General features: G+C 51.3%; 1 protein-coding gene across 1 annotated transcript; it reads left to right on the top strand.

The window, feature by feature from the left end:
• The first annotated feature begins 4627 nt into the window (after positions 1 to 4627).
• Positions 4628 to 27800, top strand: PPP2R1A (protein phosphatase 2 scaffold subunit Aalpha). The gene is made up of 15 exons (XM_027978664.2): positions 4628 to 4762; positions 14351 to 14441; positions 15199 to 15299; positions 18125 to 18357; positions 19304 to 19451; positions 19570 to 19725; positions 21386 to 21500; positions 21626 to 21696; positions 22138 to 22272; positions 23776 to 23949; positions 24216 to 24276; positions 24947 to 25101; positions 26352 to 26494; positions 27161 to 27252; positions 27382 to 27800. The coding sequence occupies exons 1-15, from the start codon at positions 4685 to 4687 to the stop codon at positions 27396 to 27398; spliced, it is 1770 nt and encodes a 589-aa protein (XP_027834465.1). The 5' UTR covers positions 4628 to 4684; the 3' UTR covers positions 27399 to 27800.
• Positions 27801 to 27913: the final 113 nt, after the last annotated feature.

Consider the following 27913-nt stretch of genomic DNA (forward strand, 5'->3'; position numbering starts at 1 on the left):
TTTAAAGGTTGTTTTTGATGTGGACTATTTTTAAAGTCTTTACTGAATTCATTATAATATCACTCCTGTTTTATGTTTTGGTTTTTTGGCTGTGAGGCATGTGGGATCTCAGCTCCCCGACCAGGGACCGAACATGTAATCCCTGCATTGTAAGGCTAAGTCCTACCCACCGGACCACCAGGGAAGCCCCTGCATCTTTACCTTTTCAGGGCAGTGCCAAAGAGGTCTGGAAAATGTTTGGGCCAATTTCCACAGTCACAGCAGTGTAGGAGATACTCTTGGCTTACCAACATCCTTGTCGACACTTTCTGGTTTTTTTTTTTTCATTTTGGACTTCTAATTGGTGTATGATGGTTATGATGAAAATGAAGCATGTTTTCACATATTTATCTATTGGGAAACCTATTTCTGAAGTATGTATTAATTTATTTTATCCATTTTTCTATTTATTGCTTTTTTAAATTGATTTATAGTAGTTCTATATACCTGCTGGACATGATGTCATTCTTGGTTTCCTTTATCTCATGCTCTCTGTCTCTGTCTTCCTCTGTCCTTTATCTCATGCTGTCTGTCTCTTTCTTCCTCTGTGTGCGTGCGTGTGTGTGTGTGTGTGTCAATGAGGAGGAAGTGTTAATTTTAATGTAAAAATATTTACTTCTCAATAACCTTTATTAGTCTGCTTAATAAAATTTCCCATTCTAAGACTAGAAATGTTTGCCTTTGTTTTATTTTTAAATTTTTATTTAGCTTTAATATTTAGATTAGCAATCTACCAGAATTGACTCGTTGTATGTGTGGATACTCAATTACATATTTTTCTGATAAGTTAAAAAATTTCAATTTATTCAGATATGTGACATTATTCTTTCTTTTCATCTGTTCTCACCTCTCACTGCTCATCCAGGTTAATACCACCTCACCCATGAAGTCTCCTGTTAAATCTGTCTCCTTCTGTCTCCTCTAGCCTTTTAACAGTCACACAGCACCACACAGGTGGTGCTAGTGGTAAGAATCCACCTGCTAACGCGGGAGACAAAAGAGATGTAGGTTTGATCCCCTGGAGGAGGGAATCACAACCCACTCCAGTGTTCTTGCCTGGAGAATCCCATGGACGGAGGAGCCTGGTGAGCTAAGTCCATGGGGTCAGAGAGTCAGACATGACTGAAGCAACTTAGCGCAGCAGCACCACGCAATCAAGGTCAGTTTGGGTATTAGAAATCTTCAATGAATCTTTTTGCTCAGTTACTCCCAAAAGTTGAAGGGAAAGGTGTACCTTATTAGGAGACAGTTCTCCATGACCCTCTCATTTCACGTTTTCATGTCTTATATCAGCTTCTGTTCTGGATTACTTTGAAAGGATTTTTATATAACCTCCGAGAAATATGGCAGTAGTGTCTGTCTTGGGGACAAGGGCAGATTCATTATTTAACTAATATAATAAATAAAATGTCTTCCTCAGAAGCAAAGGTTGATAGATGTACTTACAATCCACACTGGAATATTAGGATTTCTTAAGCATAATGTTCTCCATCTGTGACACAGACCCCACTGTGGGTGTGGCATCCCCCTGGACTTCTTTGCACAACCCCTGTGGGGCTTGTGGGAACAAAAGGAACCAGGTGTGAACTTGGAGCTCTTGCTGCCTGTTGTGCCACACATAATAATGGCTTCTGTCTCAGTCCTAGGCATCTCACATCTTATGCCAGCATCCATGAAACTGGCAAGGTAACTTGGTTTGCAAATGGGGTAAAAATCTTACACCCTTTACCTTTCTTGACAATCTTGGAAATGAGGATGGGGTAGTGACTGAACCAACATAACAAAGAGCCTTCATGTATTATCACAAAAGCAGAGGGAAGCTAAATAGATGAGGTAGCTGGGGGCCTATCTCAGTCTGTTCAGGTTGCTGTAATGAAATTCCAGAGAGTGGGTAGTTCATAAACATCAATTTATTTCTCTCAGTTCACAAGGCTGAAAGTTTGAGATCTGGGTGGCAGCATGGTCAGGTGAGGGCCCTCTTATGGGTTGCAGACTTCTGGTTGTATCTTTACAAGACAAAAGAAGGCAAGAGAGCTCTTTCAGCCCTCTTTTGAAAGGTCATTATAATCCCATTCATGACCTAATCTCTTTCCAAAGCTCCATCTCTTAATACGATAACCTTGGGAGTTGAGTTTTAATATATGAATTTTGAGCACACACAAAGAGACCATAGCAGGATCCTTTGGAAAAATTCAGCATCCTGCATCAGAACATATCAGAAATTGCTGTGTGATATGCTTGTGTTTCCACATCCCACAGAGGCGACTGTTCCAGTAAGGGGAGATGCAGGTAGACAAGTCTTAATGAGACATATTACCTTTTTACTTGCTTCTGGCAAGTGGTAAGGATTTTGGTCAAGCGCCACTAACGTCTGATGTACAAAGTTTTCATTATATAAATTATATTCTCTTTGTTGGCAAGTTAGAGGCCCCAGCCTCCATAGCCTTGTCTAACTTGTCATCACATCTCGGCCAGTTGGGGTAGCTGATATAACCTGACCAAATTCAAGTCCTATTTTCCAGTGAAAGTTTAATGGGATTCTTTGGGCAGATTACCATGCTCAATCCTTCCATCAGTGAAAGAAAAACTATTGTCTCTTGGACTCCCCATTAGCCAAAGGAGGCCCAACACTCACTACACTCCTGGGACATGGGAGACAATGTCCTAATGATTTTGTTAGTTAATACCTCTGGCAAAGGGATGCAGCCTCCAGTTAAAAGTCCCCACTGCTTTATGAACTCAGGGCCACTCTGACACTACCAACAGGTGCACTGCTTATAAACAGCAGTAATTAGCTTGCCAATAAATGCACCTCAGGTGGGCTGCCATCTATGGGGTCAGATACGACTGAAGTGACTTAGCAGCAGCAGCAGCAAATGCACCTCAAAACTGAAGTCTGATCTGTAGAAGCCTTGCAATTCTCCTGCTTGATGTTCCAAATTTGGGGATGAATCAATTTGGACTCCACTGCCACCAAGGTACGAAGGGCCCCCGAAGTCCTGCATCTTATAGGAATCACTTATTCGAGACTGGCTCCAGCAGCATCCTGGCTTTATAGGAATAAGTGGTATCTATCCCTCTGGGGGAATTTTCAGCTCTACACTATAGCCAAAGCCACTGGCACTAGTAACCCTGTCCTCTGAGACCTTCCTAAATGCATGGTCTGACCGACGCGGAAGGTTTAGGCAAGTTGAAACCTAATGTTGCTCCCTGGGCCGCTGTGGCTGTGCAGTCTTAGTGCCAGCTGTGCAGGAATAGAAAACAGATGTGGTCAGACACCTGGACGATTGCCAGTGTGTCCAAGTGGCACACAAGCCTTTAGTGTGCCTTGGACATCACTCTTTTAGGATGTGAACTGTGGAAACAAACTGTTGTGCTGAGAGAACTCTTTGGGTCATTGGTTGAAATACTCTTGGTCAGGGTCTTTTCTGTGGAGTCTGACCAGAATCAAGCTGCTGACTGCATCTATGAGCTGCAGAGGCTGTCTCTGCATGGCACACTTGGGACTCTTGGGGGGGGGGGGGCGCTTTGAGGTGTAACTGACAAAATTATAAGATATTTAGAGCGCATCCTTAGCTAAGGAGGTTTATAGCCTCCGTGAGTTGGCAGAGTTGGGGTTGGGGGAAGATCCTGGGAATAAGGAGGAAAAGACTGAAATATGCAACGTCTTCTCCGCTCAACCCCCGCTCCCTTTTATAAGGAGCAGTTTCCTAACTGGAGTGGGTCTTTAGCGAAGACTCAGCTAAGGGATACAAATTTTGAGAGAGGGAGGGAGGGAGAGAAATTGAGATTGACTGATTACGTGGCTCTGGGAGCTTGGCCAGGACTGAAGAGAGGAAGGGAAGAGGAGATACGTAGAGATCCGACGATTTAATAGGAACTGCTTTCCAAATAGAACGTACAGTTTGGGCAAAGGCTTGTTGGCATGAAAAAGCATGATGTGCTCAAGCAATTAATTTTCCAGAACTGCTGAAGAGTAAAAAGGGGAGGTGGGAGACAGGCGTTCAGGAATCAGATCCACGCATGAGGAGCGTTGGGTTTTACCCAGAGTAAGGCAAGTCGCCACGTTTCTCGGGGCCTCAGCAAAATAAAGCATAAATCAAAGACACACTCTCTCCTCCTCTCGCGCAAAGGTTCAGGAGTCCACTTGCCAGCAAGAGGAACCACTGTCTCCCAAACCAAAACCTGCGGATAGTTCTCGTTGCCCCGCCAGTGACGTCATGCATTCCTAGCGACGCAGGCGCAGAAGAACTCGGAGGCGAGCTGGCTTAGCCACCTCCCAATCTTCCTCCTCATTGGCTAGAAGCAACTGCTCGTCTAGGCCGCTATTAGCGGCGACGTAGGCGGGCCCAATCTTGGTCGCTAAGATACGACGTACTTCCGTTTCCTCCTCCCCCTCTCCTACGGCAAACTTAATCTCGTCACTTCGGCCAATGGCAAATGGGCGGTAGGCGGGACCTTATTTGTTCGGACCAAAGAAACGCAGGCTCAGCCGGGATATCGCGGCCAATGAATGTGGGGTAGCCCCTGTAAAGTGGCTCGGGCGTCCCCACGCCTTTCTTTCCTCCTCCCAGCCCAACCCCTCCCTATCCCGGTTTTAGCACGGCGCTGGCCGCAGTCTTGACAGGAACGGGACGGGCCCAAGATGGCGGCGGCCGATGGCGACGACTCGCTCTACCCCATCGCGGTGCTCATAGACGAGCTCCGCAACGAGGATGTTCAGGTCCGGAAGCAACGGGGACTTGAGGAAGAAGGGAAAGGGGACCTGGGGGCACGGGCGTCCCTCGCGGACAAGGTTCAGTGTTCGCTGGGAGTGGCGGAAGGGGCGGCGGCCAATCAGCATTCCGTTTTCATATGTTAGGGTCCCCGGACTCGATGAGACGGCGCCCGTGATTGGGTGTCGGCCCAGCGGAGGGCGGGAGCGAAGGCCACCTTGGAGGGTCCCGGGCCTGCCAAGTGCGCGCGGGGCCCCGGGCCTACGAGGCCGCGGCTCTGGAGAGAGTCGACCGATTGGGTTGGGGAGAGGCGAAGGAACGGCTTGGTGATTGGCGGCAGCAGCCCTTGAATGGCGCCTTGGGGATGCTGTGGGCGCGTGACTTGCTCCGAGTGGGGGAGGGGCCGCCTGATTGGTGGGGGTCCGGGTAGTTTTCACCCTTCACGGCTTCAGCGGCTAAGGCTCTGCGCTGTGGGTTAAACTTTCCAAATGGAGACTGAGACGTGAACACTGACTTTACAGTTCCTGCCCTCCCACTCTCCAGTTTTGGTGTAGACCCCCGAAGGGGAGGGGGGGCGAAAAGCTCACTCCCAAAGTGGGAACTGGCCAAATTCAGGTACGAATTACGAGGTGGAAACTCGCCCCCCTTCCAGGATCCTCCCGTTGAGTGGAGGGTGGGCAGTGCACTAAACGGGCTAACATTTCTAATGTGTAGGAGCGGGAGGTTCAGATATGTGAGCCCAGCAGGCGAAGTATTGAGAGGAGGTAGGGTTAGGGTTTGCCTATCCCAGCCCTGCCTCTCACCCGAGTGACCTTGGGCCGATTAGTTCACCGATCTGGGCCTTTGTTTTCCATAAACTATGGTCTAATAATAGTCCTGGTGTCAATGGGAGGTTGTAAGGGGCTGAACGAGTTAATAATACGAGTCATATAGAACGGCGCCCGGTCTGTTGTAAGGGCCCAATAAATGTTAGCTGTAATTGTGGGGAGTGGTGATCGAAGAGTTTCTATACTCCCTTTGGGCCTTAGTTTCCCCATTTATAAAATTGTGCGGGCTACACTGGCCCAGCCTCTGTGGTTTGGGCTCCTATGACCGTAGTTCGGGAGTCAGAACAGCAAGGCCAGCGTGGTGGCTGCACAGTGAGTGTCGAAGTGGTGGCAGATGAGGATTAATCCAGAGCTAGATCAAGTGAGGCCTGTGGACCAGCAAGGCAAAGCCTTTAGTGAGGTGGAGGAGCCAGTGCCAGGCTTTGCGTAGAGGAATGACATGCTCCTGAGTTTTTGCTGTCGAATAGAGACCAGGCAGGAGCAGAGAGACCTTTCTGGATGCCACTGCAAAGCAGCACCAGCATTGGCAGGATTGGGGGTATCTTGAAAAGGAGGGTTGTTGGGATTTGCTGGTGGTTTGGATGCAGTGTGGTGAGTGATGGAGGAGTCAAGATGACTGAGATTTGAATGCCAGCACTACCGGTGCCCTCCCTGTGTGCGCTGGACCAGTCAGTGCCTTGCCTGTTCTGGGTCCAGATTCCTCATCTGTAAGGAATAATGATGAGTGAGGAAGCAGCATCTGCCTGGTTGGGCAGTTGCAGTGGAATTGACCCCTTAAGAAGGCATTCAGTGATGACCTCATTCAGTTGTCATAGCAGTTTATGGTTTTATATTTGGAGAGTGAACTTCAAAGAAATTGCTTCCTTATCCAGTAAGAAGCAGTGACTGGGTTGCATTGTCTCAGGGGTATTTGGGGCACCACGTTTCTTAAAATGTGGTTCACTGGTGGAGAGAACAGGTTTCTGTGTTACTTACACTGTGTGCTTCAGTTTTCTCATCTATGAAGTGGGAATAGGGAATTCCCTGGTGGTCCAGTGTCTGGAACTCGGCACTTTCACTGCATTGGGCTCACTGCATTGGGCTCAGACTTCAGTCTGTGGTTGGGGAACTAGGGTCCCGCAAGCCGTGCAGTGGATACCTCCCCCCACCCCAAAGTAATACTTAGCATTTCATAGGCATGTTTCAAGGATTAAATACGTTAGTACAAGGAAAATGCTTAGAACAATGCACGACATGTTTTAAGTTTTCATTAAATTTAGTCTGCCGCTTGTGGTAAGATGAGGGCTTCATCTCTCAAAGGTGAGATGCTTCAGGAATTTAAAAACTGTTCTCTTAATGGTTACTGTAGAGCAGTGGGTCTTAACAGGTTGTCACGACTGGTGGGGGGAGAGCTGCAAGCAGTAGCTAGGCATGCTCCCCAGCATCCTGCACTGCCCAGGCCGTCCCTTCACAAGGGATGGTCCAGCCCCAGAGGTCAGTTGTGCCAAGGCTGAGAAACCCTGCTGTCTGCCAGCCTGCTAAGTGCTTTGTGTGTGTTTGTTGAGTCCTCACAAAAGAAATCTGAGATAGGTGCTGGGTTTTTTTTCCAGTAAATGATTTTTGATTGTCAGATCTCAAGCCACAGAGAAAATAGTACCGAATCCAGATTCAGCAGTTTAAAAAAAAAAATTTATCATATTTTTTCACCTGTTTCTCATCCTCCTCCCCACACACTTTTTTTTTTTGGCTGAAGTATTTTAAAAATAAATCCCATACCCCAGATACTTTCTCCTACATACTTCATTATGCACCTCTAAAACCATGGACTTTTTTTATTTGGCTGTGCAGTGCAGCATGTGGTATCTTTGTTCCCCAACAAGGGATCAGACTAGTGCCCCCTGCATTGGAAGCATGGAGTCTTAACCCCTGGACCACCAAGGAAGTCCTAAAACAATGGGCATTTTAATAACCACAATGACATTATCATACATCAGTTCAGTTCAGTTGCTCAGTCGTGTCCTACTCTTTGCAACCCCATGGATTGCAGCATGCTAGGCCTCCCTGTCTATCACCAACTCCTGGAGTTTAGTCAAACTCATGTCCATTGAGTCAGTGATGACATCCAACCATCTCATCTTCTGTCATCCCCTTCTGCCTTCAATCTTTCCCAGCATCAGGGTCTTTTCAAATGAGTCAGTTCTTCGCATCAGGTGGCCAAAGTATTGGAGCTTCAGCGTTTCAGCATCAGTCCTCCCAATGAATATTCAGGATTGATCTCCTTTAGGATTGACTGGTTTGATCTCCTTGCAGTCCAGAGGACTCTCAAGAGTCTTCTCCAGCACCACAGTTCAAAAACATCATACATGACAAAGTTTTTACAGTGATATTTGATGTCATCTAACAATTGATTCATACACATAATCAGATTTTCCTGATTGTTCCAGAAGTGTCCTTTTACAATTGGCTCCTTTAAATCAGATTCTGAATCTTCATTCTGAATGTTTGGTCATTGTCACACAACCCAGTAAATACTGATATAGGACTTAGCCAAAAGCATTGGGTTTCAGGGCAACACTTTTCACCACCAGGCTGGGCCCTGTGGAGACAGAGTAGGCCCGGAGGTGACACAGGCCCGGAGGTGACACAGGTGGCAATGCCATGGGTGGAGGCAGACCAGGGTTTCAAGTCTGGTCTGGCAACGTTATGAGTTACTCAACTCTTCTGGGCCTTGATTTTCTTGTTAAGTGAGAAAAAGGGTGGGAGATACACCCGGCAGGGCTGCTGTGAGGATTAAATGAGATAAACTGTGTAAAGACAGCAGGTTCTTGCATGCTCTAAGACATTTTGGGTGCCCACACCTTAGAAATACGATGTCTCAGGCTCTGGCTTCTTTTCTGGAACACATAGAATATATGGGGGTTTGAAGCAGAACTCAGGAATCAGGTTGCTCTGAGATTTTAGTTGGTGTAGGGTGGTGGTGAAGAAAGTGGGTTCAAGATCTGCTGTGCCTTCTCTGGATGACGTGTATTTTTAAAGACTTGAAAAATATTTATGCTTGCTGTTTTTGACGTGTCCAGCCCTGTACTCGGTTCAGGAATCACCAGCTGGTAACAGTCATGCTCCTTCCTCATCCCAGAGACAAGTCACCTTCCAAATGGGGGAGCAGGGACCTCCATAATTATAAGGCCAGGTAAACTGCTAGGGAAGGACTCGTTTGTGCTGCGATTTCCAAGGAGGTGGGGAGATTACTTTTTTCCTTTCTATTTCAGGTTAACTATTTCTTCCCTGCTCAAGAAATAAAAATACATGAGAAATAGTGAGAAGAATAATGGTTACACTTGTGTGCTTGCTTCATGCCAGGCTCTATGTCCTCTATTTGATTATCCCAGCAATCCTGTGAAACAGGCATTGTTGTGATAACCATCTTACAGTGAGGAAACTGAAGCTCTGAGGTAGCCGGGATTTACCTGGGGACCTTAGCTAATTGGTGAAGCCAGAGTGCATACTTGTTCATTCTTCACTTTTAAAAAAAAAATCAAATGCTCCAGAAATAGAGATTGTGGTCCTCATTTCACTCTCTGGTGATGCAGAACTTTTCACACCCATCTGCCTGCACACACCCACACACATTATATTCATTTAAAAACACGATTCTTTGTGAAATGAGGTGGAAGGATGTTAGGATTTTGTAGAAGTTGAAGAGGCACTTGTGTCACTCACTAGGCGTTTCCAGGGCTGAGGCTTGTTATTAAAGCAGCCACCTTGCAGCGCCTGCCACCCTGCTCATTCCCAGCTGCCGGCTCTACCAAACTGTAACAGTTGGGAGCATGTTCCCCCAGGTTCTTTCCTTCTCTGCCTGTAGAAATAGATGTGTAGCCTTGATTTTAAAAAATTAATCCAGCATTTATTGGACTCTTCTTGTTTGCCAGGCCGTGCCCTGGGATTTGGAGGCACAGAGTGCAGAAGACAGAATCCCTGCCCTTGTGAAGCCCACATTCTAGTGGGGAAGGAGAAACAGTGAACAGAGAAGTGGAGTTGACCCTTGAACAGCACAGGTTTGAACTGTGTGGGTCCACTTACATGCAGATTATTTCAGTAGTAAATACCGTGGTGCTACATGGTCTGCTGTTGGTTGAACCCATAGATGTGGAACTTGAGAGGAGGGCCCACTGTGAGTTATACTCAGGTTTTCAAGTGAGCAGGTGGCGGGCGCCCCAGCCCCGTCCGTGTTGCTCAAGGATCCGCTGCCTGTGTTAGAGATGATGAGAGTTAAGATGTGTAGGGTGATGAGGCCGTGCTGGTGTATCCGGGGCAGGCGTTGGTGAGGCCTGAGCAGAGGCCTGAATGCAGTGAGGGGAGCCCTGTTGTGTCTCAGGGAAAGCTGAGGAAACAGCATGTCAGCAAGTAAGAAGACCTGACCGTAATGTTTGTGTTTTAGTAGCTGTTGAGGGAGCTACTCTGACAGGAATCCAGGGAGCAAAGAGGGCATGGGAAGTGAGGATGAACCTGTACACAGGAGCCAGTCGCGTTGGGCCTCATAGTCCACAGGAGAGCCTTCGGGTGTCACTCAGCATGAAGCGAAGATATGCTACATGTGGGACCGTACTCTATGTGGTCATATCGGGGAAGCTCTGTGGGTTGAATGTGACGTGGATTTTAAAAAGTGGTAGCGTTTGTGTGGATGTAGTGGTGAGAAGGGAGTTTTTATTTATTATGTCTCGTGTAGTAGGCTGAGGGCTGCTGGGGACAAAAACAGCCCTGGCTCATGGTGATACGTGTGGTCGTGGAACCATGGGTGTGAGCAGAGAGGTTCTCATCCTCCTCCCTCTCATCAAAGAGGAAAATCTTTCCTGGATGTTCCTTGGCCAGCTTGTCCTTATATCTTTCTGTCCAAAAAGAACTCCATCATTGACTGGGCTAGTTAGGATTAAGGTTGGCCTGCAGATTATTTCAGTAGTAAATACTGTGGTGCTACATGGTCTGCTGTTGGTTGAACCCATAGATGTGGAACTTGAGAGGAGGGCCCACTGTGAGTTATACTCAGGTTTTCAAGTGAGCAGGTGGTGGGCGCCCCAGCCCCGTCCGTGTTGCTTAAGGATCCACTGCCTGTGTCACTCAGTCGTGTCTGACCCTCTGCGACCCCATGGACTATAACCCGCCAGGCTCCTCTGTCCATAGGATTCTCCAGGCAAGCATAGTGGAGTGGGTAGCCATTCCCTTCTCTAGGGAATCTTCCTGACCTAGGGATTGAACCTGGGTCTCCCACATTGTTGGCAGATTCTTTACCATTTGAGCCACCAGGGAAGCGAAGTGAAAGTGAAGTCGCTCAGTCGTGTCTGACTCTTCGCAACCCCATAGACTGTAGCCTACCAGGCTCCTCTGTCCATGGGATTTTCCAGGCAGGAGTACTGGAGTGGGTTGCCATTTCCTTCTCCAGAGGATCTTCCCTACCCACGGATCGAACCCGGGTCTCCTGCATTGTAGGCAGACGCTTTACCGTCTGAGCCACCAGGGAAGCCAAGGTTGGCTATAAGTAATAGGAAGACTCTGAATAAATGATACTTAAATGACTCACATCAATAAGTCTGGCGGTAGTCCAAGCTGGTGTGACATTAAGTGTTAGAATCCCAGGCTCGTACATGTTGTTCTGTGTCCTCCATCCCGCCCTCCCCAGTCCCAGGTTACCTCAAGACCCCAAGATGGTTGCTGAAGCCCCAGCTATCATAGGCCCATTCCAGACAGGGAAGGAAGGATGAAGAATGTGACCCCCATCTCCCCATAAGAGCACTTCTAGAAGTCACACCCACCGTTCCCACTTGGATTTCACTGGCCAGACATTAGTCTCATGGTCACATCCAAATGCAAAAGTGATTTTAAAATATCTTTGCAGGGACTCACATGCACAGATGGAAACCAGAGGTCCTAAGCGGCAGTATAGCCCAGTGCAGGAGCTCTTAACCTGGGGTCCATCTGGCATTCAGGGCATGTCCATGATACTGGATGAGGAAGATAACATCAGGGAGTGCCTGTGTGCTTCCTACTCAGATTTCACTGGCGGTTCACATTCACCGTATTTAGTTGTTTATATGTTTCTGTATGTTTGTCTCTATATACATTTAATCTTCAGCTGAAAAGATGCAGGGCTTGTGATACTTAATCTGGAGGCCCCTTTGCTGCCAGGCAGGTGAGCGAGTGGACCACTTCAAGCCCAGGTGGTCCAAAGACCCAGTGACACTGTATGAAAAGTGGGGTGTTTTTCTGAGGAGAGGCCACCATAGCATTTCTTCAAGCTGTCATCACTGTGGTTGCCAAAGAGAGTCTTAGCGCCTTCAACCGGAGGGGGTGCAGGGTCCCAGGCACTTTGCGCCCTCTTCAGAGTCTCATGGCCTGGGGAAGAGCAGGCCAAGGGAGCCGTTGCTGCTCCCCCTTCGCCATACTCCCTTTTTTCTGCTTTTCCTCTGGGGAGGAGTCCAGCTTGTGCTTGGGCTGGTGAAGCTGATGGGCCTACCCACCACTGGGGCGTCGCCTTGCCCTTTCTGCACAGGAGCTCATGGCTGCAGCCCCGCTGTCAGGCTGGAGACATTGGAAGGGAGATTCCCAGGTGGCCAGGCCACCTGAGCAGTTGGGGTTGGGTCCTGGCCCACTCAGTGCTCATTCAGGCAGCAGTCTACACCCCCGAGTCTGCCTCCCTGCTGGTGGAAAGGAGGCATTCGTCGTGTTCCCTGGGATGAGGGCATCAGATGAGGTCCTGACACTAACATTCTGAGCCTGAGGCCTGCCTTGTGTTAGCAGAGGGTGTGATTTCAGGGGTGGCCACGACAAAGCACTGCAACTTAGGTGGCTGCAAACAACAGAAAGGGTTCTCTCTCAGCGCCTGGAGGCCAGAGGTCTGAGATCAGGTGCTAGCTGTGTTGGTTCTTTCAGGAGGTTCAAGAAGTCCGAGATCACAGTGTTGGCTGTATTGGTTCTTTCAGGAGGTTCAAGTCCGAGATCAAGGTGTTAGCTTTGTTGATTCTTTCAAGAGGTTCAAGAAATCCAAGATCACAGTGTTAGCTGTATTGGTTCTTTGAGGAGGTTCAAGAAGTCTGAGATCATGGTGTTAACCATATTGGTTCTTTCGGGAGGTTCAAGAAGTCTGAGATCACGGTGTTAGCTGTATTGCTTCTTTCAGGAGGCTCCGCACCTCTCCCCAGCTTCAAGGGTATGCCAGCCATTCTTGACAGATTCCTTGGCTTGTGGACACAGCCCCAGCTCCCTCTCTGTCTTCACACAGCCTTCCCTTCTGTGTCTCTTTGTCTTTTCTTCTGTCTCTTGTAAGTCACTGCTGTTGGATTTCGGGCTCGTGTCTTTCCTTTCCTCTCACACCCCTCTTACACTTAGCACTTCTGACACCAGATGGCTTTCCCCACTTCCTGATCAAGCAGTTCTTGGCAACACCTGCTGGATGTCCTACAATTAGCATCAAAGCAGGCCCCCTCCGTGGCTTTGATTATTTGTTAGAACAGCTTACAGACCGTGAGGATTCACTGGCATTTACCAGTTTGTTATGTAATAAAGGATGCAATAAAGAGTCTAGATGAACAGCCACGTGAAGGGATGCAGAGGGCGAGGTCAAGGGAACTTCTGTCCCCTGAAGTTGGGGTGCATCACCCTCGCAGTATGTGGGGGTGCACCCCAAGCCCCATACTCTGAGGTTTCTTACAGAGGCTTCATCACATGGACGTGACTGATCATCCGGTCAGTGCCCCTCTTGGGGGAATGGGGCTTGGGGCTCAAAGCTCCCAGCTTCTGAGCATGGCTTGCTCTCTGTGGTGACCAGCCCCATCCAGGAGCCCAGCCAGAGTCACCTCATTAGAACAAGAGACATTCCCATCATCCAGGAAATTCCAAGGAATTTTGGGGCTCAGTATCAGGAACCAGCATCGAAAATCAAACATCAGAACAAGAGATGCTCCTTGTGTTCCTGTCTCTTAGAAAGCTGCAGGGGTTTAGGAGCCAGGAACTAGGGATAGACACACGCTTTTCTAATGTTGCACAGCACCGCCAGCACCCCGGCCCCAAATTCAGGACAGTCTCGAGATGCTTAGTCACATTTGCATATTTCACATCTACCACTACTGAGGGTTAGGACTGGGACATACCTTTTTGCAGTCACTGTTCAACTCACTGTGTTAGTGGAATCACTACTGCTAATGTTGGTCTTGTTTTTATAGCAGTGTCATTATAATATTGTTTGTTCTGTTATCACTACTGTTAACCACCATCTACCATCTAACCCATCGCTGGGTTACAGTCCCCGCTCCCTGCCGCAGAGCTCTGTGACCCTGTTTGCTCTCCTGGGGTAGGGCCTGTAACCCTCTGTCCTCAGCTTGTCGTGAGAGATAAATGAGACATGCAGCTGAGTACTCTGCCTGGGACTGGGCCCAGCACAGTAAGCTGGGACCGTAGCTGCTGCTGTTAAGAGCACAAGGTGGAGTATGTTAGTGGTGTTGAGCCAGAGAGTGGGCACAGGTAGGAGGGTGGGGAACTTGGGCATGCAGGCACAGCATCAGACAGAGTGATCCTGGAAAGTGCTGAAGGGGGTGTTGGCTCAGTGAGACCCGTTGGATACTGTGGCTGAGGCTGCTGCTGTAATTTAACAGCTCAAGGTCACACAGTCGCTTGGTAGGCCTGCATTACTCAGCACCCTACACGTGCTTAGCGAGGCTTCCAGTGGCCGACTGGGTCCAAAACTATCACCTTAAGTGTGGGCTTGCTAACATTCTCCCTTCATTTTCTTCTTCTCATTAGCTTCGCCTTAACAGCATCAAGAAGCTGTCCACCATTGCCTTGGCCCTCGGGGTTGAAAGGACCCGCAGTGAGCTTCTGCCCTTCCTTACAGGTACAGTGGAGTCCTGGGGCCCACGTTGAGTTGGGGCTTCTGGGGGTGGTTCCTGCCAGATAGGAGAGAAACCTCTCTGTGAGTTTAACAGATAGTATTTAAGTGCCGTGTGCTGGGCGCTGGCGCAGGGGCTGATGGAAGGGGTCTGAAGACAGATGGAGCCTGGTTTGAAGTTAGAAGCTGGTGACTTTAGGCAAATTACTCCTCTGTTCCGTAGAGTTTTTATGTATGAAACAGGCATGGTCATCATGTGCTATAGCGTTGATGTAAACATTAAACGATAATAATAGTAATAATAGCTACTACTTACTATAAACTGATGATATGCCAGAAAGTGTTCTAAACCCTTTCTCGTGAGAACTAAGTTTGTTCACAGAGCTTGTGCTCTATGCCACCATCGTTGTCAAGATTATCTCACAGTAACTTCTTAAGGCAGGTAAGACTACTGCCCTCATTTTATAGATGAGGAAACTGAAGTATGGAGAGATGAAGTGACTTAATTGGTCATGTAGTTAGGAAGTGACTCAGGATATCTATCAAGTCACGCTGGCTCTGAACTTGACAGTATTGGTGGTCTCTCTTCCCTAGCATCGCACACCTGATCACTCAGTCCCACCCCCCGCCCCACCCCCTGCCATCTCTGCCCGCCCAGGTAGAGGGTGGCTGCCAGGTTGAGGAAGCGGACTGGAGCACGCTTGTTCCCCAGGGAAAGTCAGCTGTGGGGCGGGACTGTAACCCAGTCTGTCTTGTCCCGCAGATACCATCTATGATGAGGATGAGGTCCTCTTGGCCCTGGCGGAGCAGCTGGGCACCTTCACCACTCTGGTCGGAGGCCCCGAGTATGTGCACTGCCTGCTGGTGAGTCTGGAAGCTGGGGGGGGGCGGGTCCTGCCCGCCCCTGGGGGGTCAGAACCAGGATCCTCGCAGGGAGGGGAGAGTGCAGGCCAGGCCAGGATCATCTTCTCTGGACAGAGGGGCCTTGATCATTCACTTTAACCCAGCAGGTCAGCAGGCTTTTATTATATTTGAACGAAAATGCACGTGTCTTCCTCACTGTTGACTGGGCATGTGTGAGCAGTGCCAGGCCCCACCTAGCCCTCTGCGTGTGAGGTTTTCAGTTGGGAGTCAGGCTCCACTTACTTGCTGGGTGACTTGTAAGTCACCTGACTTCTCTGCTATCCTTTCCTCATCTGTAGAAAGGGAGTCCTTAGAACTTATGTTGAGGACCACCTCAAGAAGCCTTAGTGCAGTACTCGGCATGTAGTAAGCACTCAGAGATGTCAGCTCCGTTGTCATCCTGTCCATGCTTTGAGGTAGAGACAGTCATACTGCCTACGGCCGTACCACCCTGGACGCGCCCGATCTCATCTATCTCGAAAGCTAAGCAGAGGTTGGTCCTGGTTAGTACTTGGATGGGAAGGCAGTCACACTGCTAGTGAGTGGCAGAGCTGGGATTCCAGGGTTGTCCCTGTGACTTTTCCTGAGTTCCTGTCCATGTGACCCTGTGTTGGGTGATGGTAGAGGTTAGAGATGGTCAGATACTGAGAGTAACTGCTGTTTGGGAGAAGGGAAGGGAGGAGGCGCTCCAGTCCTGTGGCCTGGGTTTAAAGAACCTTGGAGGTTGCTCGGTTTTTGCTGTTCCTCAGAACCACCCTGTAATTCTGTCTTTCGTGATCCCTGAAGACACAGCTTCATATTTTGGCATCTGCTCTTGATGGCGTTTTGTAGTTACTCTGCAGGCTTTCTTTTAGTCTGCCGCATTTTTAATGAGATTGTAAAAAATTTGTTCTCGATTTTTAAATTTTTTTTCATGCTGAGTTAGTAGTAATTAGTGACCATTATTAGGAATTAATAGTACCATTATTAGGAATAATGGTGATAAATAGTTACTATTATTAAGAAGCAGTGATTGTTTTCACCACTCTTTTCCCATGACATTAAGTACATGCATACTGTGGTGCAGCCATCGCTACTGTTCATCTCCAGAACTTTCCATCTTCCCCAAAGAAACTGTACTCATCAAGCAGTAGCTCCCGAGCTCCTCGCACCCACCCCCAGCCACCTTTCCACTGGCTGTCTCTCTGAGTCTGCCTACAGACACACCTCAGAAATTGTGGGTTTAGTTCCACACTACCATAATAAAGAAAGTGAATGTTGCAATAAAATGAGTCACGTGAATTTTTTTGTTCCCTAGTGCATATAAAGGTTATGATTACACTTTACTGTTGTCTATTAAATGTGCAGTAACGTTCTGTCAAAAAAAAAGATACATATCTTAGTTAAAAAATACTTTCTCACCAAAAAACACTAACCATCATCTAAGCCTTCAGCAGTGGCAGTCTTTTTGTAGTAGTAACATCAAAGATCACTGATCACAGATCATCATAATAAATACATTAATAATGAAAATGTTTGAAGTATTTTGAGAATTATTGAAGTGTGACACAGACTCAAAGTGAGCAAATGCTGTTGGAAAAGTTGATGTTGATAGGCTTGATGGATGCAAGGTTGCCACACACCTTCAGTTTGTAAAACGTGGCACCTCACGTAAGGAAGCATACATTATGTAGTCTTTTGTGAAAGCCTTATTGCATTTAGTATAACGTCTTCAAGGAGTTCATCCACATTGAAGCTTGTGTCAAATGAGATTTCTTTTTCACATGTGAGAGCCTGGCCCTTTTGGCTGCTTTTGGAAACCCCGAGATTTGCTTTCCCCGGCCATGTCCCCCTGGGACAGTTGGCGGAGCTGGAAGCTGGAAGCAGCTCTGCTCCCTGGATTGGACGCCCTCCAGCCAGTCTCCGCCCCTGCTGTGCCCGCCTGTCACCTTTGCCCGTTGCTGCAGTCAGTCACCTGCCTGCGTCCTGGAGACATCTCCAGTTATTTCTTTCTGCTTTCTGTCCCTGTCAGGCAGGTTGGACTTCAGACCACAAGTCTCCACCCACATGTTTATTTGAACAGATTAGGATAAAAATTGAGTCTCCCTTCTTTAAGTGAGTAATTCCTGCATTCCTGCTCTGTGCTAGGAGGTCTGCTGGGCTCCAGGTGACCCCATGGTCAGCCAGTCACATGTCCCTAAAGGAACACGATCACTCCAGGCCTCGCAGTAACAAGAGTCTCGAGCCCCAGGTTCCCCAGTATCGTGAGATCCTGGTGTGGTTGCCTGTCCACACAGCTCTGCCCTTCAGCCCTTTGGAGGTTCTGGAGCCAGCTGGCCCGGTTTAGATCCTAGCTTGTCCCTTACATCTCGGGCAAGTTACTTAGCCTGGCTGTGCCTCAGTTTCCTGTTAGTTTAGAATGGAGACAGTAACAGGACCTGCTTCATAGGACTCAGGTGAGATAGAACCAGCACCGCTGGAGCTGTGGCCCTGCTGTGAACATGTAGTAAATAGACACTGCCGTCAACATGAGTCATTATTACTGCAGTTGGAGATGCCAGGGACAGCTGTGGCCCTCTCAGAAGGTGACATGTATAGCTTGGGGGTTTGTACACCCCACTGAAGCACCTTCAAGGACCTGTGCGTGAGGTTCTCTGTTGTGATTCTTCAGGGAGGAGACATAGGGTGCACGCGGGCCTCTGGTCATCAGGGAAAGCCTGTCGGAGGAGCTGAGTCCCTGAAGGGGTGCAGCCGGGAGCTCGGGGGGGCTGGGGGGGAGCTGTGCACTGACCTGTTCTGCCCCACAGCCGCCCTTGGAGTCGCTGGCCACGGTGGAGGAGACGGTGGTGCGGGATAAGGCAGTGGAGTCCCTGCGGGCCATCTCGCACGAGCACTCCCCCTCCGACCTCGAGGCCCACTTTGTGCCCCTGGTGAAGCGGCTGGCGGGCGGCGACTGGTTCACCTCCCGCACCTCAGCCTGCGGCCTCTTCTCCGTCTGCTACCCCCGCGTGTCCAGTGCCGTCAAGGCGGAGCTTCGACAGTGAGTCCCCCGGCTGCTGGGCCCTGGCGAGACCCCACCTCCCGCTTCTGTTTGGTCCCCTTCTCTCAAGCCTCAGGCTCTGTTAGGCCCATCCAGCTCCCAGAAGCCCCTGAGCTCTGCCAGCCCTCAGAGAGCTGGTGTGTGGATGCGGCAGGGTGTCAGTCCAGGCACTGCCTCCTGCTCATTTAGGAAATGGAGACAATGATGGTTCTTCCTCCCATTGGTTATTTAAGTGAATTACTGTGTATAAAACGCTTAGGAAAGACTGGTACATGGCAGGTGCCCAGCCAGTGACGTGCGGTGCAGTCGTAGGCCTGTCTCGGTGTGGCAGATGGGAGGCTGCCGCCTCCACCACCTCCCTCCCTCTTGGCTGAACCCCAGGAAATTGCTTGCACTTGAGATTTGGCCTGTGGAAGAACCAGTATTTTTAATTGGATTAAAATCTCCCATTAATGTGTGTTTCCTCCTCTCCTGGGGTCCTGTCCTTCCTCCATTGTCCTGAACCGTGGGCAGCACGCCCAGCCCCTGAGCCATCACTCCGGCCAGGACAGCAGCATGCAGCTGCTCGCAGGCGCTTGGAGGGCTGTTCTGGGCCCCTTGCGTTTCTTTAACTGGAAGCAGTCGGTGCTGGAAAGGAAACGCTCTGAGAAGCTTCAGTGCAGCCTCTTAGCTAAGCAGTTTTATGTGGTCACAGTTATAGATAGAATCAGCAGCTGCGGCTTGCTGTAGACCTGCGCACAGAGAGATGGCTGGGTGTCTCTCACACGGCGTCTTGTTTAAACCTCAGCGGCCCAGTGGGGTGGGTTCTGTTATCAGTTCCTTCGTGTAGGTCTGGGGAGACTCAGAGGCTCTCACTTGAATCAGGATCACTTGGGCAAAGCCAGGAGCTGCAGGGCTGCCTGGGATTCCAGGGTTTCCTCCTCCTGAGCCCCCTCTACCTGCCCAGGTACTTCCGGAACCTGTGCTCAGATGACACCCCCATGGTGCGGCGGGCCGCAGCCTCTAAGCTGGGGGAGTTCGCCAAGGTGCTGGAGCTGGACAACGTCAAGAGCGAGATCATCCCCATGTTCTCCAACCTGGCCTCTGACGAGCAGGTGGGGCCGCCTGCCCACCCCTCTCCTGCTTCTCCCCGCGGCGGACCCCGAGTCTGGGGAGTTGGCCCGGAGCTGATGGGGCTTCTGCTCCCCCTCCTTGTTCCCACCCTCTCCCCAGGACTCGGTGCGGCTGCTAGCGGTGGAGGCGTGCGTGAACATCGCCCAGCTCCTGCCCCAGGAGGACCTGGAGGCCCTGGTGATGCCCACCCTGCGCCAGGCTGCTGAGGACAAGTCCTGGCGCGTCCGTTACATGGTGGCCGACAAGTTCACGGAGGTGCGTGCAGGGGCTGTAGACAGCGTCTCACGGACGGGAAGATGGAGGCCTCAGGAAGGAGCGGGGCCACGTGGAGCCGGGGTTTAGTGAAGCCCAGTGGGTCATCCAGGCATCAAAGCAGGAAGCTCTCTTGTCATTTGGTTAGCTCACCTGACAACTCTGGTTGGTTGATAGCGGCAGCTTGAAGTGCTTCCTTGAGATTTCTGAGGCCAACTTAAGGTTCTGTGGGGGAACCACAGGAGCAGAGAAGGGTAGCATGTGTGTGTTCCCGACCTACGAACCTTATCTCCTTTCCCGGAGGCGTCTTTGCTCGGCCATAGGCGGCTTCCTTCTCCCTGCATGTTACCTGTGGGTTGTGTTCTCATCTCCTCTTCTTATAAGCGCTTTAGATGTTTTGGCTTAGAGCTCACCTTAATGACCGTATTTTAACCTGTTAGCTCTTTAAAGACCCTGTGGCCAAGTACAGTCACATTCTGAGGTACTGGAGTGGGGAGTTAGGGCGTCAGTGTATGAATTTCAGGGGATACAGTCGAGCCGCAAAACATGGCCCAAATGTTTGAATGGTCAGAGTGATGCTGTCAAGCAGGCAGAACAGATGCCGCATCTCTGAGGACAGTGCTTTTTCCATGGAGTCTCAATGGCTCATCGCACAGACATGTTTGTCGAGCTCCAGCTCGTGGCTGGGTGTTGGGGATCCAGTGAATTCAGCACATTCCTGGGCTTCAAGGAACAGGCAGCCTGAAGGGGGAAGGTCAGCTGAGACAGGGAATGCAGTGAGACAGCGCGACAGGCGCAGGGCTGGCCGGTGGGCGTGGAAGTGCCGAGATGAGGTGCTGCAGCAGCTTCTGGAGGACGAGAGAGGGCCGGGGCAGGAGCTGTCCCGTGTGTGCAGCGGGCCTGGGTGGTGAGCAGAGCACAGGCAAGAACGTCGGGCAGTGGCTCTCAGGGGAGAGGACGCTGGAGAGGCGGGCAGCAGGCTCCTCTCCTCGCAGTCAGGAACCACCCTGTTCCCCCAGGCCCTCACGAAGCAGCTTCACGGCAGAACCTGTGCATTCTCCTTGCCTGGCTTCCTGAGGGGGGGACCCTAACCTGTACTGTTTTATTTTAATTACAAAAGTAATATCGGTTCTGGTAAATAGTCATAACACAGAAATAATACAAATGAGAAAGTGGCAGTGATCATACATCGTTAGTCTTTTGGCATCAGGGACAGAAAACCCAACCCGAGTAACCTGAACAGTAAGGCAGTCTGTTGTTACTTTTAATGCAGACAGCGGCACTTTGCAGTAGGTACCCTCGGGGTTGAGGAAGCTGAGGCTCAGAGAGGTGCAGGCACTCATCCAGGGTCACACAGATGATAAGCAAGAGTAAGAACTTGAGCCAGGGAGTTGGACTCCAGGGCCACGCTTGTGACCACTGCCCTGCCCAGCCCCTCAGCACCATACACATGTCATCACTGCACAACAGGGAAACCGAGGCTCAGAGAGGCTCTGAGACCTGGCTGAGGTCGCCCCTGCGGCACCCGCGTTACATCTCAGCGGTGACGCCAAGGGCTGCTTTTGCCTCAGTCCTGGTGCCTGTAACTTTGATTTTGTTCTCATTCACCAAAGGTGCCCGGCAAGCCCTCTCACTCCCCCTGCCCTTCCTTCACTTCCTGCAGCTCCAGAAAGCGGTGGGGCCTGAGATCACCAAGACGGACCTGGTCCCTGCCTTCCAGAACCTGATGAAAGACTGTGAGGCCGAGGTGAGGGCCGCCGCCTCCCACAAGGTCAAAGGTTGGTGCTGGTGACCAGAACACAGCAAGCGGGCGTGTGGGTGGTGGGCTGGGTGTCCGAGGGACTGCAGGCAGAACGGGCACCTCGGGTCTCACCTCCCGTCACCTCCCTCTCGCTGCCCACAGAATTCTGTGAAAATCTCTCCGCCGACTGTCGGGAGAATGTGATCATGACCCAGATCTTGCCCTGCATCAAGGTAACAGGGAGTTTGGTGGGAGGAGTAGAGCATGCCTGAACCTTCTGGAAGGAAGGTGGAGATAGGGCGTGAGGGGCAGCCCGATGCAGACTGAGTTCCCAGCCTCCTCGGACCAGGCAGTGTTGGGTTTAGAGCAGTCAGGAAGCCTGAGGGCAGGCGGAATCTGAGGCTCGGGGCTGAGCGTGGTGGTGGGGTGCTTCCTCCTCAGAGCTCACAGCGTCTCCTCATCCACAGAGCTTCGAGTTTGGGGCAGAGGCTCCCGGGGAGGGGCAGGGGTCATTGAACTCCAGGCACGCCGAATGTGTAAGGCAGGCGCTCCAGTTCCCCTCGTGCACTCAGCCTGGATCGAGAGGACAAAAGCAGGCAGTGTCTCAGGGTTCGTAGGACTTGAGTTTCCGCAGCCACTGACCCTGTGGCTCCCATCCTCCTTCTACCTCCCAGGAGCTGGTGTCTGACGCCAACCAGCACGTCAAGTCGGCGCTGGCCTCCGTCATCATGGGCCTGTCCCCGATCCTGGGCAAAGACAGCACCATCGAGCACCTCCTGCCCCTCTTCCTGGCCCAGCTGAAGGACGAGGTGCGGGCGCTGTGGGGCTCTGCGCGCTGACTGTGGTGGGCGGGGAAGCTGCTCCCCAGGGTCGCCAGCACCTGTGGCAAACGCCCAGGTTGCCAGGGAGTTGAGTGTCTGTGGGCCTGATGGGCTGCACGTTAGCTCATTCGCTTGTTTGGCGTTTGTTTCATGTGCCTTTATTCTGTACGAGTCTTTTTCCTGGGCATTAGGGATACTGAGAAAAAAAGGAACAAGATCCTTTTGATCCTCCAGGACCTGCAGAGACTGGCAGTGGAGAGGGACAGATGGGCGGTCCCTTGACTCCCTGATCATACAGGTGCTGTGACAGGTTCATGTCTATCCAAGTTCAGGCTAAGGTGCTTACTAGAGACCCTGAAGTGCTGTGGATTAAATAAGGTGGAGAATGGTTTCTCTCACAGGAATCCAGGGGCAGAGGGGACCTACACTGAGGGCGTTGTTCTGGCTGACCCCAGCACCCTGTGGGTCTGAGGTGGCTGCCCTGATTTGTTCCGTCTCAGCTGGCGTGAAGGGAGAGGGCACCGACCAGCAGCAGGCCAGTCCTCTCAGTCAAACCCCAGAGAGGGTGCCCATCCTGTCTGCTGATGGCTGACCTTAGGTTACAGGTCTCTTGATGCCACATGGCCCAAGGGCCTCACCATAAGTCACAATGTTAGCATGATCTTTTTGACATGGCCCAGGGCCCTTTTTTATTTCAGATACTGAGAGATCATCTCCCAGAAGCTGGTGGGGGGCCAGTCCTCTGTTTGGAATGTGCCAAGTTTGAACAGCCTAGTGCGGTCCAGTTAATAACCCTTTACTGCACACTTGATTATTTGGTTCATTGATTGATTTCACCGCATGCCTATTCACCCCACAGCTCCCAGAGGGAGATGCAGGAAAAACTAGTGTCTGCCCTCCAGGAATATATGATGTTGGACAAGGAATTAATTATATTTGTGTGCCATTTCTTAGAAGTTGTTTCAGAGATTTTTGGAAGCAGATGGGGATATAGGTTCCCCTCTGTGCTAAGATAGAGCGTTTTGATAAGCCTGTCTTAGGTTGAAATGGCGTAGAGTGAAGCAGCTGTTTCTTCCTTTGCTAAAGCACAAATCGTCTTTGGGTTTCTTTTAGTGAAAGCAGGAACCCATGGAAGTCTCATAGTGGTGTGAAATTAACTGGATAAACGGGGGCTACCTGTGTACATGCGCATGTGTGTTTGTGTGTGTGTTAGTCACCCAGTCGTGTTCGACTTTGCAACCCCAGGGGTAAGCCCACCAGTCTCCTTTGTCCATGGAATTCTCCAGGCAGGAATACTGGAGTGGGTACCGTTCCCTTCTCCAGGGGATCTTCCCAACCCAGGGATCAAACCTGGGTCTCCTGCATTGCAGGCGGATTCTTTACTGTTGGAGCCACCAGGGAAGCCCATACATGCATGTAGTGTAAGTCCGAGCCTTGCCCTGGGCTCTGTGTGCAGTGCACCTTCTCAGAACGCTCCTGTCCTCTCCTCAGTGCCCGGAGGTGCGGCTGAACATCATCTCTAACCTGGACTGCGTGAACGAGGTGATCGGCATCCGGCAGCTGTCGCAGTCCCTGCTCCCTGCCATCGTGGAGCTGGCGGAGGATGCCAAGTGGCGGGTGCGGCTGGCCATCATCGAGTATATGCCTCTGCTGGCGGGACAGCTGGTGAGAGTGCAGGCCTGGGCCAGGCCTGCTGCCCGGGGAGGTGGGTGGTGCAGCCAGGCCTGGGGGCCATGCCGGGGCCCTGGGGGCCGTGAGGGCCCAGCGGAAGGTGTGAGGGCTGTCGTGGGAGTCAAGGGGAGGAAAAGGAAGAGAGCCCCTCGGGTGAAGTGGAACAGTGCCTGGCTCTTTGCGGGGGTTGGGGGTGGTTTCCCTGGGCTTCGCCAGATCTGCGCAGTCTCAACCCTGATCTATTATCTCGTCTCCTGCAGGGGGTGGAGTTCTTTGATGAGAAACTCAACTCCTTGTGCATGGCCTGGCTTGTGGATCATGGTGAGCACCTCCCCAGGACCTCTGGGAGGAGACTGGGGCTCCAGAAGGGTGCAGGGGCGGATTGCTTGGGGCAGGTGGGGGCTGGGTGTCACCCCACTGCTGCCAGGTACATGGACCACCTCCCTTGCGTTCTGGATTCCCACAGGAGGTCAGTGGGAGGTGGATGTATCAGGTCACCCAGGGATGCCAGGTCTAGTGGGGAGTCTGAGGGCCACCTGGCAGACAGCCCGAGTTTGAATCCCACTTCCTGGCTGTCGAACTTTAAACATGTCACTTGCCACCTTTGAGCCGACACTCTGTGAAACATAGGGTGTTTCATCCCAGTCTTTGAAGGCCATTGTGAGAATTGCTCATTGTTTTCACTAGGAGTGGCAAAAATAAAAGTTAGCATTTGTCTGTAACAGGCTCCATTCCACGTACTAAGTCATTCACTTGGGCAAATTCAGAGCCTCAGTCTGCCCGTCTGTGCCTTGGAGCTGTTGAGAATGTGCTACGTGAAAAGAAAACCCTACATCTAGCGCACAGCCCTCTCTTTTTCTCTGCGAGTTTATGGGTTCTCGTGTGGCCTGGTACCTGGGGCTGCTCTGCAGGCGGGAGCAAGTGTGACTGAGTCCCCACCTGCGTCAGTCCTTCACCTCCTGAGTCTCCCTCTCCCCTCCTCCTCCCACAGTCTATGCCATCCGCGAGGCGGCCACCAGCAACCTGAAGAAGCTGGTGGAGAAGTTCGGGAAGGAGTGGGCCCACGCAACTATCATCCCCAAGGTCTTGGCCATGTCTGGGGACCCCAACTACCTGCACCGCATGACCACACTCTTCTGTATCAATGTGAGCGCCCACCGGCCCCCACCTCTCCCTGGGGGAGGGGAAGTAGACGGGAGAGGAGGAATGGAGAAGGTCCTCGGGGGAAAGCTGGCTTGGGAGTAGGAAAGTGATGGGATCTGGGGCCGTAGGGGTTAGTCCTTGGGGAACTGCAGGCTGGAACTTGGGGCTCCCTGGTCAGAGTATAGGGCCTTTGCAGGTGGGGACCTGCGTGGGGGTGACTGGGGAAATTTGGCCAACAGAACAGTGATGGCCAGGTCTGTCTGAGCACCCCCTCCTTCCTCACAAAATAAGTGATATTTATGATACAACGGTTAAAGCACAGTTTCTAGAATCAGACCTACTGTTTAATTCTAGCTCTGCCACATATTGACTGTGCACCTTGAGAAAATTACTTAGTGCCTCAGTTTTCTCACCTGTAAAGGGTTCATACCAACAATCACAGCCCCAGACTCCCGAGGCTGTGACATTGATCTGGTTATACAGCTTAGAACAGTGGTTCATATGTAATGTATGGTGTGTATGTAATATGCATATGTATAGTGTGTATGTAATACATAACGTATGGGGTGTGTGTGTGTGACACGTAACGTATGCTGTGTGTATATATGGTGTGTGTGTGATATGTATGCTGTGTGTGTGTGGTATGTAATGTATGGTGTGTATGTGATGCATATGTATGCTGTGTGTGTGATATGTATGCTGTGTGTGTGATATGTATGCTGTGTGTGTGATATGTAAATGTGTGATAAATAAATACAGTAGAAAGTACTGATAGATAAATACAGTAGAAAGTACTTGTATGTAGTCACGTAAATAAACCATACACTTAAATAAACTTAAAACCACTTAAACCACATAACTACAAATTAAAGAATGAGATTTAAAAGTTAGCATAAAATTGTTCCGGTAATCCCTTCCTGTGCATCACTCTGGAGACCACAGCACTAAGGAAGGGATCCCAGGGTCAGGAATCCAGTCCCATCCCCAGAGGATGAGGGAGACTCTGAGGAAGGGAGCTGGGGTGGGACAGTGTGGGCTGGGGGTTTTCAGGGCAGGGAGATGGTGGAGTGAAGAGGGTGTTAGGGAACCTGGGAACTTGTGGAGAATCAAGGCCCTCAGGCTGGGCGAGTCTGAGCTCAGAGTCCCCCTGATGCTCAGCTAGTTTTATCCCCAAGCCCGATGGCCACTAAGTGTCCCGGTCAGAGGGAGCGAGGACTCTGGGGAGTCACCCTCTGCTGCTCCCTGGCCTGCAGGTGCTGTCCGAGGTCTGCGGGCAGGACATCACCACCAAGCACATGTTGCCCACCGTGCTGCGCATGGCCGGGGACCCTGTCGCCAATGTCCGCTTCAACGTGGCCAAGTCCCTGCAGAAGATCGGGCCCATCCTGGACAACAGGTGAGGCCTGCCCCTCCTCCACACACGATTGCATTTGTATCAACTTCAAAAATGGATCAAGGGGGACGCAGGCGATGGAAGTGAGAATGGTGGTTATTTTGGGGGAAGGGCCTTGGGACGCCTGCACCTGTCTGTCCAGGACACAGCTTCACCCCTTAGCTTCTCTCTGAAGACCGCCTTCGTCCCCCAAACAGCTGACTGCCGCTGCAGAAGCATTTCCCTCGGCCCTTACCTCCCTGGGCCCCTGTAGGGCCGAGTCCCTCCCTCAGGTGCTCGCCTCTCCTGTTACTTGTCAGCAATTTGATCTGCCTTCTCCCAGTCTGGGCTCCGTGTGGGTGAGAGTCAGGAGGGTTGGGTTTTCCACTGTGTCCACACCTGATGGGCAGTAGGCCTCGGTATATAATGTTACACAAATACAAGGCGTCACGTGGCCGAGGCTCAGAGACTTGAGGGTTCTGGGTTTTCTGCCCCACCTTTCCACACCACCTCACCTCCCTATACCTATTCTGGGCCCCCGAGGCCTCTGTCCTGGTTTGTGAGACTTTCAGCCTTCCAAGTACTGGTTGCTCTGGCCCTGAGAGCTCTCGTGCACCTGTGTGTCTGCGTCTGTGCAGACACCCAGCAGCCCCACCTTTCTGACCCCTCGCCTTTCCCCTCTCTTCCCAGCACGCTGCAGAGTGAGGTCAAGCCCGTCCTCGAGAAGCTGACCCAGGACCAGGACGTGGACGTCAAGTACTTTGCCCAGGAGGCTCTGACTGGTGAGGCGTCAGGAATCCGAGACGCTGGCAGGAGCGGGTGGGGGTCTGCGAGGGCGATGCTTGGCCTGGGAGCGGCTGTGGGCAGCGGGCTGGCTGCCTTCTGACTCCCGTCTCTTCCTGTTCCCCCAGTTCTGTCTCTTGCCTGATGCTGGAAGAGGAGCCACCGCCAGCCTCCGGTGTCCGCCCTCCCCCTCCAGGCTCCTCCCTGGGGGGACAGTGGGGGCCTTTGGCTGTCACTCCCTGTGCATGGTCTGACCCCAGGTCCCTTCCCCGGCACGGTTCCTCCCTCAGCCTGGGACATCCACCCCCCCACGGGGCTGGGGGCGCACAAGGTGGGACAGAGCAGAGACCCTGGGAGGAAGGGGCCACTCCCGCCCTTTGGGGTGAGGCGGGAGCATCCCAGGTCGCCGGCTCCTGCTGCTGTATGGGGACCCCTCCCCCATCTCCACCTCCCTCCCTTCCTCTCGGTGGGTTTTTTGTGTCAATTGTGCTGTTTTTATTTTATTCCCTTGCCCCCCTTTTCACAGAGAAATAAAGGTCTAGAAATAGCTGGTCCTCTGGTCTTAGTCACTAGATGGAGAAGGGGGCACCACCTCAGGGCCCCAGCCTTGCGCTTCTGTCTGGCGAGGACTGACTGGACTTGCCGCATCCCTGTCCTTGC

This window comes from Ovis aries, chromosome 14 (assembly GCF_016772045.2).
Source record: "Ovis aries strain OAR_USU_Benz2616 breed Rambouillet chromosome 14, ARS-UI_Ramb_v3.0, whole genome shotgun sequence".
NCBI classification, from domain to species: Eukaryota; Metazoa; Chordata; class Mammalia; order Artiodactyla; family Bovidae; genus Ovis; species Ovis aries.